The 12586-nt window shown below is 41.0% G+C and overlaps 1 protein-coding gene across 1 annotated transcript in view; it reads left to right on the forward strand.

Annotated features, from left to right (window-relative positions):
• SPATA17 (spermatogenesis associated 17) overlaps nucleotides 1-12586 on the forward strand; it is a 210180-nt gene that overhangs the window by 139618 nt on the left and 57976 nt on the right. Inside the window, exon 7 of the mRNA XM_089685004.1 lies at nucleotides 1933-2136. Within this exon, the coding sequence (XP_089541130.1) occupies nucleotides 1933-2136 (204 nt within the window). The remainder of the gene's footprint in view (nucleotides 1-1932; nucleotides 2137-12586) is intronic.

The following is a 12586-nucleotide window of genomic DNA, read 5'->3' on the forward strand; positions in this document are numbered from 1 at the left end:
GGTGCATTGCCAGCAGTTTCAAATTAAATGAACACGCATAATTAAAATGTGCCAAAATACAACAGAGTGGATGAGCCCTAAATCTATGGATCATATTTTTACAAACTGTGAATCTGAATATACAAGTTTGTGTGGAAGTCAGTTACTCATGTTTTGAGATTTTTGAAAGAAAGCCCTTGTATCATACCTACACATGTAACAATAAAAATCTTTACCATTCTTAAAATTTAATTTTTATGGTGTCTGCACAGTGAATTGTCTAGGTTGTTTTTAATGTGTAAGATTTGTATCCCAGCAGTTTATCAACAAGAAGGGCAATTGCAGTGCCTAACATGTGAAATGTCAAACTGAAAATATACTGTAATTTAATTTAATAAAAAAAGTATTAGTTTCAAAAAATGTAAACATTTATACTCACCTAGGTAGATGCAGCATCGATCCAATGCTGCATCTGTTCCCCACTATCTCTAAGACCAAGAATTGAGCGGTCAAACACTGCTGATCACTTAGTTCTCCCCTCCACTTTGAGCGAAGAGTGGTGACTGTCAGTCACCACTCTTTGCTCTACCCCTCCAGTGCTCACTTGAGTGCTAGGCTGTGGAGGAGGTGGGAGCAGCTGGCTCAGGCTCTCAGCGATTCAGGCATCTGGGTGCATCCTGACTTTAAAGTTTGGCTTTAGCCCACAGTAGGCTGAAAATGGGACATAGGAGTGCAGAATGAACTGCACTGCTGTGATACCTAAGAAAAATATATAGCCAAAATAGCTTTGGTTAAACTTCTCCTTTAAGCCTTTTTTTTCATGGCCAGTCTTCAATAACTTGCAAGTTTCTGTGACTCATCTGTACATTTCTGGAGAATAGACAACCCTGGCTGGGACGTCTAAATGACAGCTCCTTCCCCATCCCCCAAACAAATGTAGAAAAAAAGTAGCAAAAGTGAAGTTGTTAACCATAGTGACCAGATTCCTTTTTTCAGTTTCCCTCAGAACAAACTTGAGAAGTCATTTTGGGTGATGCCCACTTTTCTGCTTTTTGTTTTATCCTATTTTTATAAAAGTCAAATTGTACTCTGAAAGAAAAACAATAAAGTGAAATGAAAACAGTTACTGTTATTGTTGGTTTAGTTTCTGAAGTTTCCACAGCTCCGGCAGAAAAATCCAAAGCCTATCTGGAGGGCTCAACTAAGGACCATTGCTGTTCCCTGTACAGCCATCCAGCATGCTCCCTACCTTGTCATAAGGATCAGCAGGGAGCATGATCATTGCTGATTGCACAGCTGTAGTGATGACAAGTCAGGAGGCATGTCAGACTTCTGTACAGAGACTGCTGCTCTCAATCAAAGAGCAATGGTCTTTAGCTGCAGCTTCCGTACTGTCATGGCCAAGATCGGTCATAAAGTTAGCAAAGTCAGAACACGTGTTTTGTATGCTTGTTCCGGATCAATGACATTGAAGCCACTGAATGAGCATGACAGCCAGACAAATTGAATTCCAAAAGAAGGTCAGCAATGGCAGCTTACATTTTTCTCTCATCAAAGATTCCCTTTAAATTATTCCCCCTTTTGTGGGCTTTTCATAAGTCCATCCACAAGCCATGTCCATTACAAGTGGGGCTTTCTCATTTCTTTTCCTTTAGACTAAATCATTTCATGCCACTTTCAGTTGTTGCATATAATTTATGCAATGTCTAAAAATTTTTTTAAATTGTATGTTGTCCCCTTACGCCAAGCTCTGTCATGTTCCAAAAATACATAGCCATTAATCTCATACATCATCCCTGTCTGAGGAAAAGATTTCATAGATCCAGCACCCATATAATGTTCACACGGTTCACTGGGGCAGAAAATACAGTCACACTTTCCTCTCACATTTTCATAACCTCCTTTTTTCACCCGAGATTCATTTTCTTTATTATTATTCTATATTATTTTAAGGTGGCGGGTGTATTTAACTCACCGTATAGACAGTATCCTGATGAGATGGAGTTCCGGCTACAGAGAGCCAGACCACTGAGCCATCGAGACCTTCCAAAGAAGAGTAATGACAATGACAGCTTTGTTGATTGGTCAGACTGTAGGCATCCGTTTTCCTTTCCGACAACATCGCCCCTTCCTCCTATAAACAAGAAGAAGCCACAGGTATGAATTTACTAATGATTAAGGATATTTTGCCCACTATTGTTGCTGTATTTATTAATAATGCTAGCTTTAGATCAGAGGAAGCTACAAATGTTTAAAAGATGTGTCATCTCAAATTTTCACTATTTCAGTATTGCATTGGTACTGGTTGGTCAAATATCTTCTCTCTTTGCGACACCATTCACCAGAGGCAAATTTCCTCAAGGGAATCACCAGTCATAAAGGTTCATTTTTTAAGTGGACCTCTCATTTCTCTCAATTATTTTACAAGTCTACAATCCTGATGTGTCACAATTATACAGCTACAGAATAAAAAAAGCAGATATCCAGTCCAATCCAGTATGCAAATGTGAAAATGAAAACCAGAAAAATCTCATCAGTACTTTCAATAATGCCATATTGACAAGTACAAGTACTTCAACATTTTGTTTGCTTTTAACATTCAATTTTGAAATGAATGGAATTTCCCAAATGAAAACCACTGTTAAAATTTTGTTTGTTCTAGAAAAAATTCCCATCCTTCTCCTTCAATGTTTTTCATCACTATGGTCAATTTTACGTCATTAACTATTAGAAAACCAAACAAACTTTCTGAAATTTAAAGTATTTTCAAACAAAATTCTACTGGTATATGGTCAGCTTTAGAGCATCTTGTTATGGGTAGACAGTGGCTAAATGGTTAGCACTTCCTCCTGGCAGTACTAGGGTCCTTGGTTTGAATCCCAGCCATGGCACCACCTGCCTGGAGTTTGCATGTTCTCCCTGTGCCTGTGTGGGTTTCCTCTAGGTACTCCGGTTTCCTCCCACACTCCAAAGACATGCTGGTAGGTTAATTGGAACCTGTCTAAATTGGCCCTAGTATGTGTATGTATGAATGTAAGTTAGGGACCTTAGATTGTACGCCCCTTGAGGGTTAGGGACTGATGTGAATGTACAATATATATGTAAAGCTGCGTAAATTGACAGCACTATATACAGTACGTACCTGAAATAAATAAAAATAAATAAAAAATATTCCTTTGTGCAGATCATACACTCACTCTCCATTAGTACTGCTTCTGGATTTATTTATGAGTCCTGAAGAGGCCGGACAAAAAAAGTAAACAAAATTGGTAAATTTTGTGTTACCCAATCTTGCATTGCTGTACTATGCATAAATACACATGTGCATTGATAAGACCCTGGCCCTTGTGATTATCTATTTCTTTTCTTTCCTTTTGTTTTACCTTCCTTTCTTCCTATCTGTCTGTCTGTCCCTTTCTCTCTCCCTCTCTCTCTCTCTCTCTCTCTCTCTCTCTCCATGCATTGCTTGCTTCATTTTCTCCGGGTTATCCCATGGTGCTTATCCACTCAGATCTGTAAACATATGTCACAGAGAGGCCCCATATAGCGCCCTGTAATTAGTAAGAATTCTCCTCTATTGAAAGACCCCTCCAATCCATCAGTAATTTCTGAATGGTTCCCCTTGTGTACACACCACTGAATAATTGATAGCGAATGTCTGGTAATGTTAGCTGGCCATCGGTCGGAATCTGTGTATCATTAGTGAAAATCTGCGGGATTCCTCTGCATTGTATAGTACATCTGCACCTCTGCGTTTGTTATTATATCAGGAATAGGGGAGGGGCAGTTCCATACTGTGCATTCATACATAAGCGTGAGATGAAACAAAATTATGATTTCACTGTTGACATTACAAAGTAACTTTAAAGAAACTTTAAAACACAAATCAAGAAAGTCAATAGAAAATGCAATTCTCAACCACTGTTCACTTTCCTGAGAAATCCACAATTCAGTGATGATCTCAAAATACCTATAGAACCATTATTGAATTTAAAAATGATCTCTGTAAGAATTAGCCAAGTGGGAGCAGGTAGGGAAGATGTGTAGAAAAACAAGCTAAGTCAAATAGAGAATTGTGAGAATTTAGCTGAAATCTGCTAATCATATTTTGGCACAGTAAATGTGATGGTCAGCATTCCCCAGCTCCCAGAGAGCCAGGATCTGTATAGAACATTGTTCTTTTCAAAATACTTGCCTGGAGTTTACATGTTCTCCCTGTGCCTGCGTGGGTTTCCTCCCACACTCCAAAGACATGCTGGTAGGTTAATTGTCTCCTGTCTAAATTGGCCCTAGTATGTGTATGTATGAATGTAAGTTAGGGACCTTAGATTGTACGCCCCTTGAGGGTCAGGGACTGGTGTGAATGTACAATATATATGTAAAAGCGCTGCATAAATTGACAGAGCCATATAAGTACCTGAAATAAATAAATAATAAAATTTCTAGTCCATAGGAGACCAATAAAGTCCATGACAGTGAAGCTGCCCATAGATGACTGATCGAAAGAAACTGAACAGATTCCCACATCCAAACAAGGAGAAATCCTCCTTGTTTGGATGTCCGCTGTCAGAATACACTGATCAACACCACAGCCGACTGGCTGCAGGTGCTAATCGAACAAAAAATTACCAGCTGCTCGTTCAAGAGCAGTTGATCATTAGACTCCTCTCGAATTTGAACAGTGATAGACGGATTGAGATTTGGCAGGCCCCTGATGAACCGACTGAATTTCAGTCCATCCATGGCTAGCTTTAGTTTGCTTAATTTTTTTCTATACCATAGCCCAGCACTGCCTGCATGCTTGTTGACAGCTTATGAAAATTAATTTATGACTTTTCACCTCTGTATAGCAGTGTTTCTCAACCTTTTTTCAGCCAAGGAACCCTTTAAAATTATGGATAATCTCCAGGCATCCTTTAAAATTCTGCACAATCTCAAAACACCCCAATCTAAAATGTAAAAATCTGTTCTTCACACATCCAGTACACCCAATGTTAGTGGTGATTTATTCTTCCACAGCAAATACACCTTTGCACACTGGTATCAACTAGTATTCCAGTGTGTCCTTCTCATTTTCTCTTGCTTTCTCTGCTAAAGTGACCCCAGTGCTGACAAGGATGATGTGCATGCACCTGACATCCTCCTTATCAAGTGAGGATGTCATTGGTTGTTAGGATGCTGGCAGCTAGAAAGTTATAAAAGTGCACAATGAAAAGTGTGGCTTTGTGTACTAAAAGGCAGGATTGATCCACCTGCTGGCTTGTATACAATTTTTGGGCATTTTGCCAAGGCATCCCTGAAGAAGCCTGAAGGCACCCTGGTTCAGAAAGGCTGCTGTACAGCAAGAGAAAGAGGTCCCTTCTCTGAATCATTCTCCTCTGTGTGTAATCTGATCTTTTCTACTGCCTTTTCATTGTATATTTACCTAAAACATATGTATACCCTTTTTGCAGGTTTTGGAAGGTTAGAACCCTTGTCAGATTTTTACTGCTGTCTGTGTCCTTGCTGGGGAGATCTACCCTCTCTCTTTGTCCTGACCAGAGAGACCAAAAATAGTGGGACATTTCTGATGGGGATACCTTTTCTGTTGACAGCTTTCTAAGCCCAGGTTCATACTGGGTACTGTTTTGAAGTCACACTACTTGAGAGCGTATTCAAAGTTGCCGATCATTGTGACTTTATGTGCAGCTTGCCGACATCTGTGTGACTTCATACAATGCATTCAATGCAAGTTGCACATGAAATCACACAAAAATAGTGCAGGAACCTTTTTCAAAGTCACTGTGACTCAAGGTGCAACGATTTGAACAGTTCCATAGTGGCAAACAGGGTGCAACTTGTCATGTGACTTTGATCTGGTATGACAAGTTGCACCCGGTGTGAACATGGTCTAGGGGTTCATTCACATGTGCGTTGATTATGAAGAAGGAAGCAATGCTCATTAACACACATTAACACGTTCATGATGTGTTTTTGATGTGTTTTTGAAGTGTTTGAAGCTTCAAGAAGGCTTGATAAATGCCCATTAAAGTGTTTTTCTAGTGGTAAGTGCTTAAAGGGGGAGTGATGTAGAGGAAATGATCTGTGAGGTGTGGTTAGGTTGTGATGTGATAGCAGACATTTTTGTGAATTCTTTGCAAGATGTATTTGTGTACTTTGACTTTTGGCTTGGTCCAGCTCAACTTTGCTGAAACAAAAAGCTTTGCTACCAGCAATAATGCTCAAAGCCTCTACTCCTGCCTGGCACTGTCAGTATTGCTGGCTGGTTGATGCTTTTGCCCGCACACGGATGCAAATGGTGCAATCACACAGCTGCTCTGTACAACCAGGAAGTGGCTGGAGCTGCTCTGTCCTAGTTCTCTATTATTTCCCAGTGCATTCTGGGATACAGGAACCTCCACTGCCTCTCCCCCAATGTCCAGTTAACACTTTATAAATACATCACTAACATATCAGAAATGCTGTAGGTGCTGTTAAGGTGTGATTACAGAGCATTAACATCAAAGTCAGTGGGGGTGGCTGATAAGCGCCAATGCTGCTTCATTTTTAACACAGCACAATGCTACTACTCCTGTGTGAACAGCGTTGTGTGGTGCCAATGTATTATTCAAGGCAGGTATTGAAGGGAGACTAGGCTTTAAAAATGCTAAATAAATGTAACATAAGCACAGGGCATTGACACAGGTGTGAACAAGCCCTAAGAGAGTACGTTTTCTAATGCTGGAGAGATTTCCTCTTGTTCCCGTTGGATCTCCAGAAAAGTATGTGAATAATAATCTCCCCAACAAGATGTAGAAAAATATAAACTGACAAGGGATTTAACAAGGCCCCGCCCTATACTAAACTAAAGAAAATAATGTAGGCTATACAGAAGCTTTAAAACTGGAATTACTCTTTCATTTTCTAGCAAAAAGTGCACATCTCTCTTCCCTAAGAGTGTCCCTTCCGTGGAACTGTCATTTTATTTAAAATGTATATAAACCCAAAAAAAGAAAATACTGCAGTTTAGCAGTCATTAGATGTGGTGGTTGCATTAGCTTTCTCTTTTCAGGATTTTTTCCCCTTTTTTTTCATCTGGTTAATCTGCCAGTAACACACTTCCTGTCTGAGAGTGACAACTCTAACTCACTGTACTCTGTCTATGGAGGAGCAGCATTATCAACCATGCACTGATCTCCTTATTTGGACTACAGACACATCCTCTTATTTTCATCACCAATACATGGGGATGGTAAAATCCTTAGTCTCAGAGCTGCAGGCACCATGGTACTGTACACAGCATGCACAGTGGTTATACATACCACAAAGTGGTTTAGTGGTGAACACCTTTGCCTGGTAGCACTAGAGTTGTTGGTTTGAAACTTATCAACACTCCCTCTATGGAGTTTGCCTATAAGTACCTCAAATAAAAAAAAGATCATCTATGACACCAGACTTTTGATGGCTTGATATTTTGATTGGAAGCTAACATAAGTACACCTAGTAACTGTAATATTTATCATTCAGGACATACCTTAATTTCTTCCCATCGGCCATATGCATCTGCGCAGCATCTCGACAGGTGGGCCTTAATGCCAAGAGGCCACATACTGTATATGCATACCTAAAAATAAACAGAGCTGTGTGGAGAGTGCGCGTCCTGCGTGCTCCTGGGGCAGTTACTGTAGGCTAATGGAAAGCCCCTGATCCCTACTTGCGATTGGGAGCTTTACAATCCTATGACCGCTGTGACGGTGATCACATGATTAGAAACCCCACCCCACCTCCCAGCATCTAAAACCCCTTAAAGGGCTGGGAGGTGCCTGCGCCAAGGGGCAAATGTAACTGTTTGGGAAACTGTTAAATTGGTGGGTTTAGTTGCGCTTTAAAAGTTAAGTTCACCTTTTTGAAAAATAAAAATAATTATATAGTTGAAGGAAAAAATGTGCATTTATCTTTTTTCAGAGGAGGCTGCAAAGCATTGTGCCCATGATCAGTAGATCCTGCAGACACTGCCTCCAGCTTCTCTGCTTGTACCTCCAGACAGTTACAAAGCTGGAGTAATTGCCGATGAACTATGAGGGTGCACACCTGTGCCCTCACAGTTCATTAAGAACTACAAGCCATCTGCCATGGTGGCAGACAGGATATGTAGTCTCTTCATTCACACATTGCCCTTTTCAAAATGTGACAGTGGGAGAGGAACCCCCCTTCCTCTGTCATGGGGTGGGGGGTAGCAAATTGGGATGTGCATAGGGCAGATCTGGAGCATGTTGCACGTTACACCCTAAATATGCTCCAAAGGTAAACTTATCCTTTAAGAGCTGATAAAATAGTTTGAGATTTCTGTTACAAGAACACTAAATTTCTAGCAGAATTGACAGGTATTTTTCTGTACTCCTATTCCTTCTGTACTGAAATGTATTGTAGTTGTACTGTCTCCCTTATATTGTAAAGTGCTGCGCAAACTGTTGGCGCTATATAAATCCTGTATAATAATAATATTACTTAATATTACACATCATGTAATAAAATTTTGTATGCACATTAAGGCATAGGCAAGGTTCACACTATAGCACGTGGCTCACGTTTGCTCCGGTGCAGCAGACCATTCATTTGAATGGACTGCTGTACCTGTGTTTCTCACAGGATAAAAGTCCCTGACCCTTTTTTGAAAACACGGCTGCATAGAACCTCATGGTGCTTTTGCACCTGCAGTTTCACTCACCCAAAAGTGTGCCACATTTTCTGATGTGTGTGGGTGCCATCAACAATAAAAAGAGCAGCACTCCCTTATCCTTTATGTTAGGCTACCTTACTCAATCTGGTTCCATCCTCGTGCAGTTCCAGGGACGTAATGATTTTTCCTACTGTTAGACGTCTATTCTCCTTGTGATACCTTGATAAGGTAGCAGTGGTTACAACTGTTTGTATTACTCCATATGTTGTACTTTTTATATGTATGGCTGCTACCACATTTGAATGGCCTTCTGTGACTTTCTTGTATTTGACTGGAAATCCTACTCTTTAAATCAGCCTTTCTCAACCAGCGTGCTCAGACACCCTGGGGTGCCTTGAGGTTTCTTCAGGAGCGCCTTGGTAAAATATCTAAAAATTTCCCAAAACTTGTATATAACCCAGCAGATGGATCAAGCCTGTCCAGGGGCGGACTGACCATTTGGAAACTTGGGCACTGCCCGAGGGCCCGGGGTCAGTAGGGGGCCCCGTGAGATGCCCCTGGTACCTTTTTCATAGGCTTTTTTGAGTTTTGACACCATGATCCCCTATTGCCCGGGGGCCCCATGAGTTGTCAGTCCGCCCCTGAGCCTGCCTTTTAGTTACACAAAGCCACAGGTTTTCATTGTGCACCATTACAACCTTCTAGCTGCCGGCGTCCTGACAACCCATGACATCATCAGTTGATAAGGAGGATGTCAGCTGCCTGCACAGCATCCTAGTTTGACCCTCCCCTGCCCCTCTCCATCAGCGCTGGGGCCACATTGACTCAGTGATGGAAAAAAACTGAGGGAGAAGAGAAACATTGGAATACTACTCAGTACCAGTGTGAAAAAGTGTTTTTGCTTAGGAAGAATAAATCACCTCTAATGTTGTCCTAAATGTGTGGATGTTGCTGCGTTATATAAAACTATTAGAATAGTTATTCACATTTTAGAAGGTTGAGAAACACTGCTTTAACCGCTTCCCAACTGCACTGTAGCCAAAAGATGGCTCCAGCATGGTTGTCCAGTTCTGGGAGGGCGTCCATTGACGTCCTCCCAGATTGTGCTCCCTGCGTGCCCCCAGTGGCGCGCACCCGGAGCTGTCGGTGGTCGGTTTGTCCTACGGACACAGCTGATCACGTGATAAGGTAAAAGGACAATCACAGTGGCCTTTTGACACGTGATCAGCTGTGTCCAATGACACAGCAGATCACAATGTAAATACAGTTGCCGGTTATCGGCTGCACTTTCCTCACGCTGTCACAGCATGAGGAAAGTATTGCCAATAACCGGCAAATGTGACAGGGGAGATCTGCACTAATAATCAGGGCACTAATGATCAGTGCCCTGATCAGTGCTTCCCAGCAGTGCCCAACAATGCTGCCCAGCAGTGCCTAGCAGTGTCACCCAGCAGTGCCACCCATCAGTGCCCAGCAGTGCCGCCCATCAGTGCCCAGCAGTGTCGCCCATCAGTGCTGGCCAGCAGTGCCGCCCATCAGTGACCAGCAGTGCCGTCGGCCAGTGCCTGCAGTCGGAGCTATCAGTCAGTGCTGCCCTCAGTCCAGCCCATCAGTGCCGCCTATCAGTGCCCATTATTGCTGCCTATCAGTGCATCATCAGTGCCTCCTCATCAATGCCCACCAGTGCCGTCTCATCAGCGCTGCCTCATCAGTGCTACCTATCAGTGCCACCTCATCAGTGCTGCATATCAGTGCAGCCTCATCAATGCACAACAGTGAAGAAGAAAAATTACTTGTTTGGAAAATTTTATAATAAATTTTTTTTGCTGTTTTTCATTTACAGTGAAAAAAATAAAACCCCCAGTGGCAATTAAATACCACCAGAGAAAAAGCTCTATTTGTTGAAAAAAATGATAAAAAATTTGCGCATGACCGCGCAATTGTCATTCAAAATGCGACAGCGCTGAAAGCTGAAAAGCCTGAGAGGGGAAGGGGGGGGGAGTGCCCTGTAGGCAAGTGGTTAACTTATGTAATGTTTAAATTTTTTGTAACCTGTTGCACGCCTTTAAATAGAAAAAAAAATGAACATGATTAACGTGTTCTTGCACCCTCAATATTTTGTAAAACTAGATACACTGATCCTTAGATACACTGTACTTTTCTATCAAATACCAACAACTGGGATATTAGGTTTGGGTCTGACCCTTTAAAATCTGATGATGACCAGCATTGCTCTGCTCTGTCATTGCTTTCTGTACTGTCACATATGAATGAAGTGGCACGCGGATCATTTGATGGCATTTAAACACACCTTCTCTATTGACAGAACCATCCTAATATCATCGGAACTCATTTTCTAGCATGCAAGTTCAAATAAAGGCAATCCATTAACAGCCATCACACGGAACATCCTTCCTGTCCAGCTGTGAAAAGTGCTCAATGATACTTATTTGCCATTTGTGTTATTTACGGTCTATAACTTTTATGGTAACTGGTTCCTATTATTGGTTTCTATTAATGTAAAACATAAGTGAGCAGAAATGAGGTGTGAATTATTCCTTTTCCTTTCTTCTTCACTAGATGCCCAGCTGTGACTGGTTACTGATAAGCCAAAAGGATATGTAAAACGGGTTCTCAAAGGGAATCTTTTTTCTATTTTCAGAGATTAAAGAGGAATTCCAGACAGGCCACCAAATGCTCAGTTGAAATACATATAAGTCCTGTGTTATCAGCCCAAATATTTGTAATTTTGTTCAGCCTTTCATATAACTTACACATTCTTGCCACACTGTATATGAGAGATGGACAGAACTATTTAGAGCAACCTTTCTCAACCTTTATTAAGTTGGAGGAAGTCTTGAAAAATGTTCAGGCACAGATGCTCTACTTAGAACTAGATGGGCTCTCAAAATGCGATGATAGGCCGATGAAACATGCTCTCACAGCAACTAAGCAAACCTTAGCAAAAGCCTGGTTATCAGATTCCCTTTTTCTAACAGCTGATAAAAATAGGATACATTGGACCTTTGCTAATGAAAAAATGGATGGCAATATCTATGGATACAATGCGTAGGTTCCAAAAAACATGGAACACTTCCATTTACCTTTTTTGCCACCTGATTTTGATCGACATCCAATGCATCTTTGAAATATGTAGCTTTGAATTTGCCCTTATGATTAATACATAAATTTTGGGGGTGCTTCCCCCTGCCCTCCTTCCTTCTTATTTTCTCTTAAATATTCAGTGCCAACTATCACGAACTAATGTATACCAATTTTGTTTGGATACGTTACAACCCTCCAAATTCCTTTGCTGACTAGTCTTGATGTCACCTCTGTATATTTATCTATGTCTATACTGTGGCATCCTAAAAGTAAAAACTATTGACCAAAAAAAAAATGTTCAGACTCGAAGAACCCCATAAAATATTTTTTTAGAGCTACAGTTCACAGTGGGATAGACTGATCAGTAAGTTTTAGAAATAATAATAAAATACGCCTTTTTTCATGTAAAATCTCTGCTTCATTTTTGCTGCACAGATATTTATTTCTGTGGCAAGAATACATTTTTATTGGCTTTCAGTGGTGTTTGGTGGTAAAACTACTTTATACTGGTATTCAGCATGTTCCCATCACATGATATATACCTGAGAGTCAGAAGATCTTACTGTTTGGCAGATTTCAGTCTGCCACAGTGATACATACTGTAGGCATCATCAGGTAGACATGGACTTATCACAGTGGTAGCCAGCAGGAGAAACACTAAAATCACAGTTGGGTGAATATGAATCCAATGTAACAGTGGCAGAACCAATATGGACCTCTCATGGAGCTCCTGGTTGAGAAACCCTGAGATATGCAACTTTCTGTGTCACTTTTTCTTTATTTTAATTGGACTATGAACAAGCATCTTCACTAAAGGTATGTGTTCTAATTCACAAAGACTGG

The sequence above is a fragment of the Staurois parvus genome, unplaced genomic scaffold, assembly GCF_062004578.1.
Source record: "Staurois parvus isolate SC_StPar_1 unplaced genomic scaffold, SC_StPar_1.0 ptg000362l, whole genome shotgun sequence".
Classification (NCBI taxonomy): Eukaryota; Metazoa; Chordata; class Amphibia; order Anura; family Ranidae; genus Staurois; species Staurois parvus.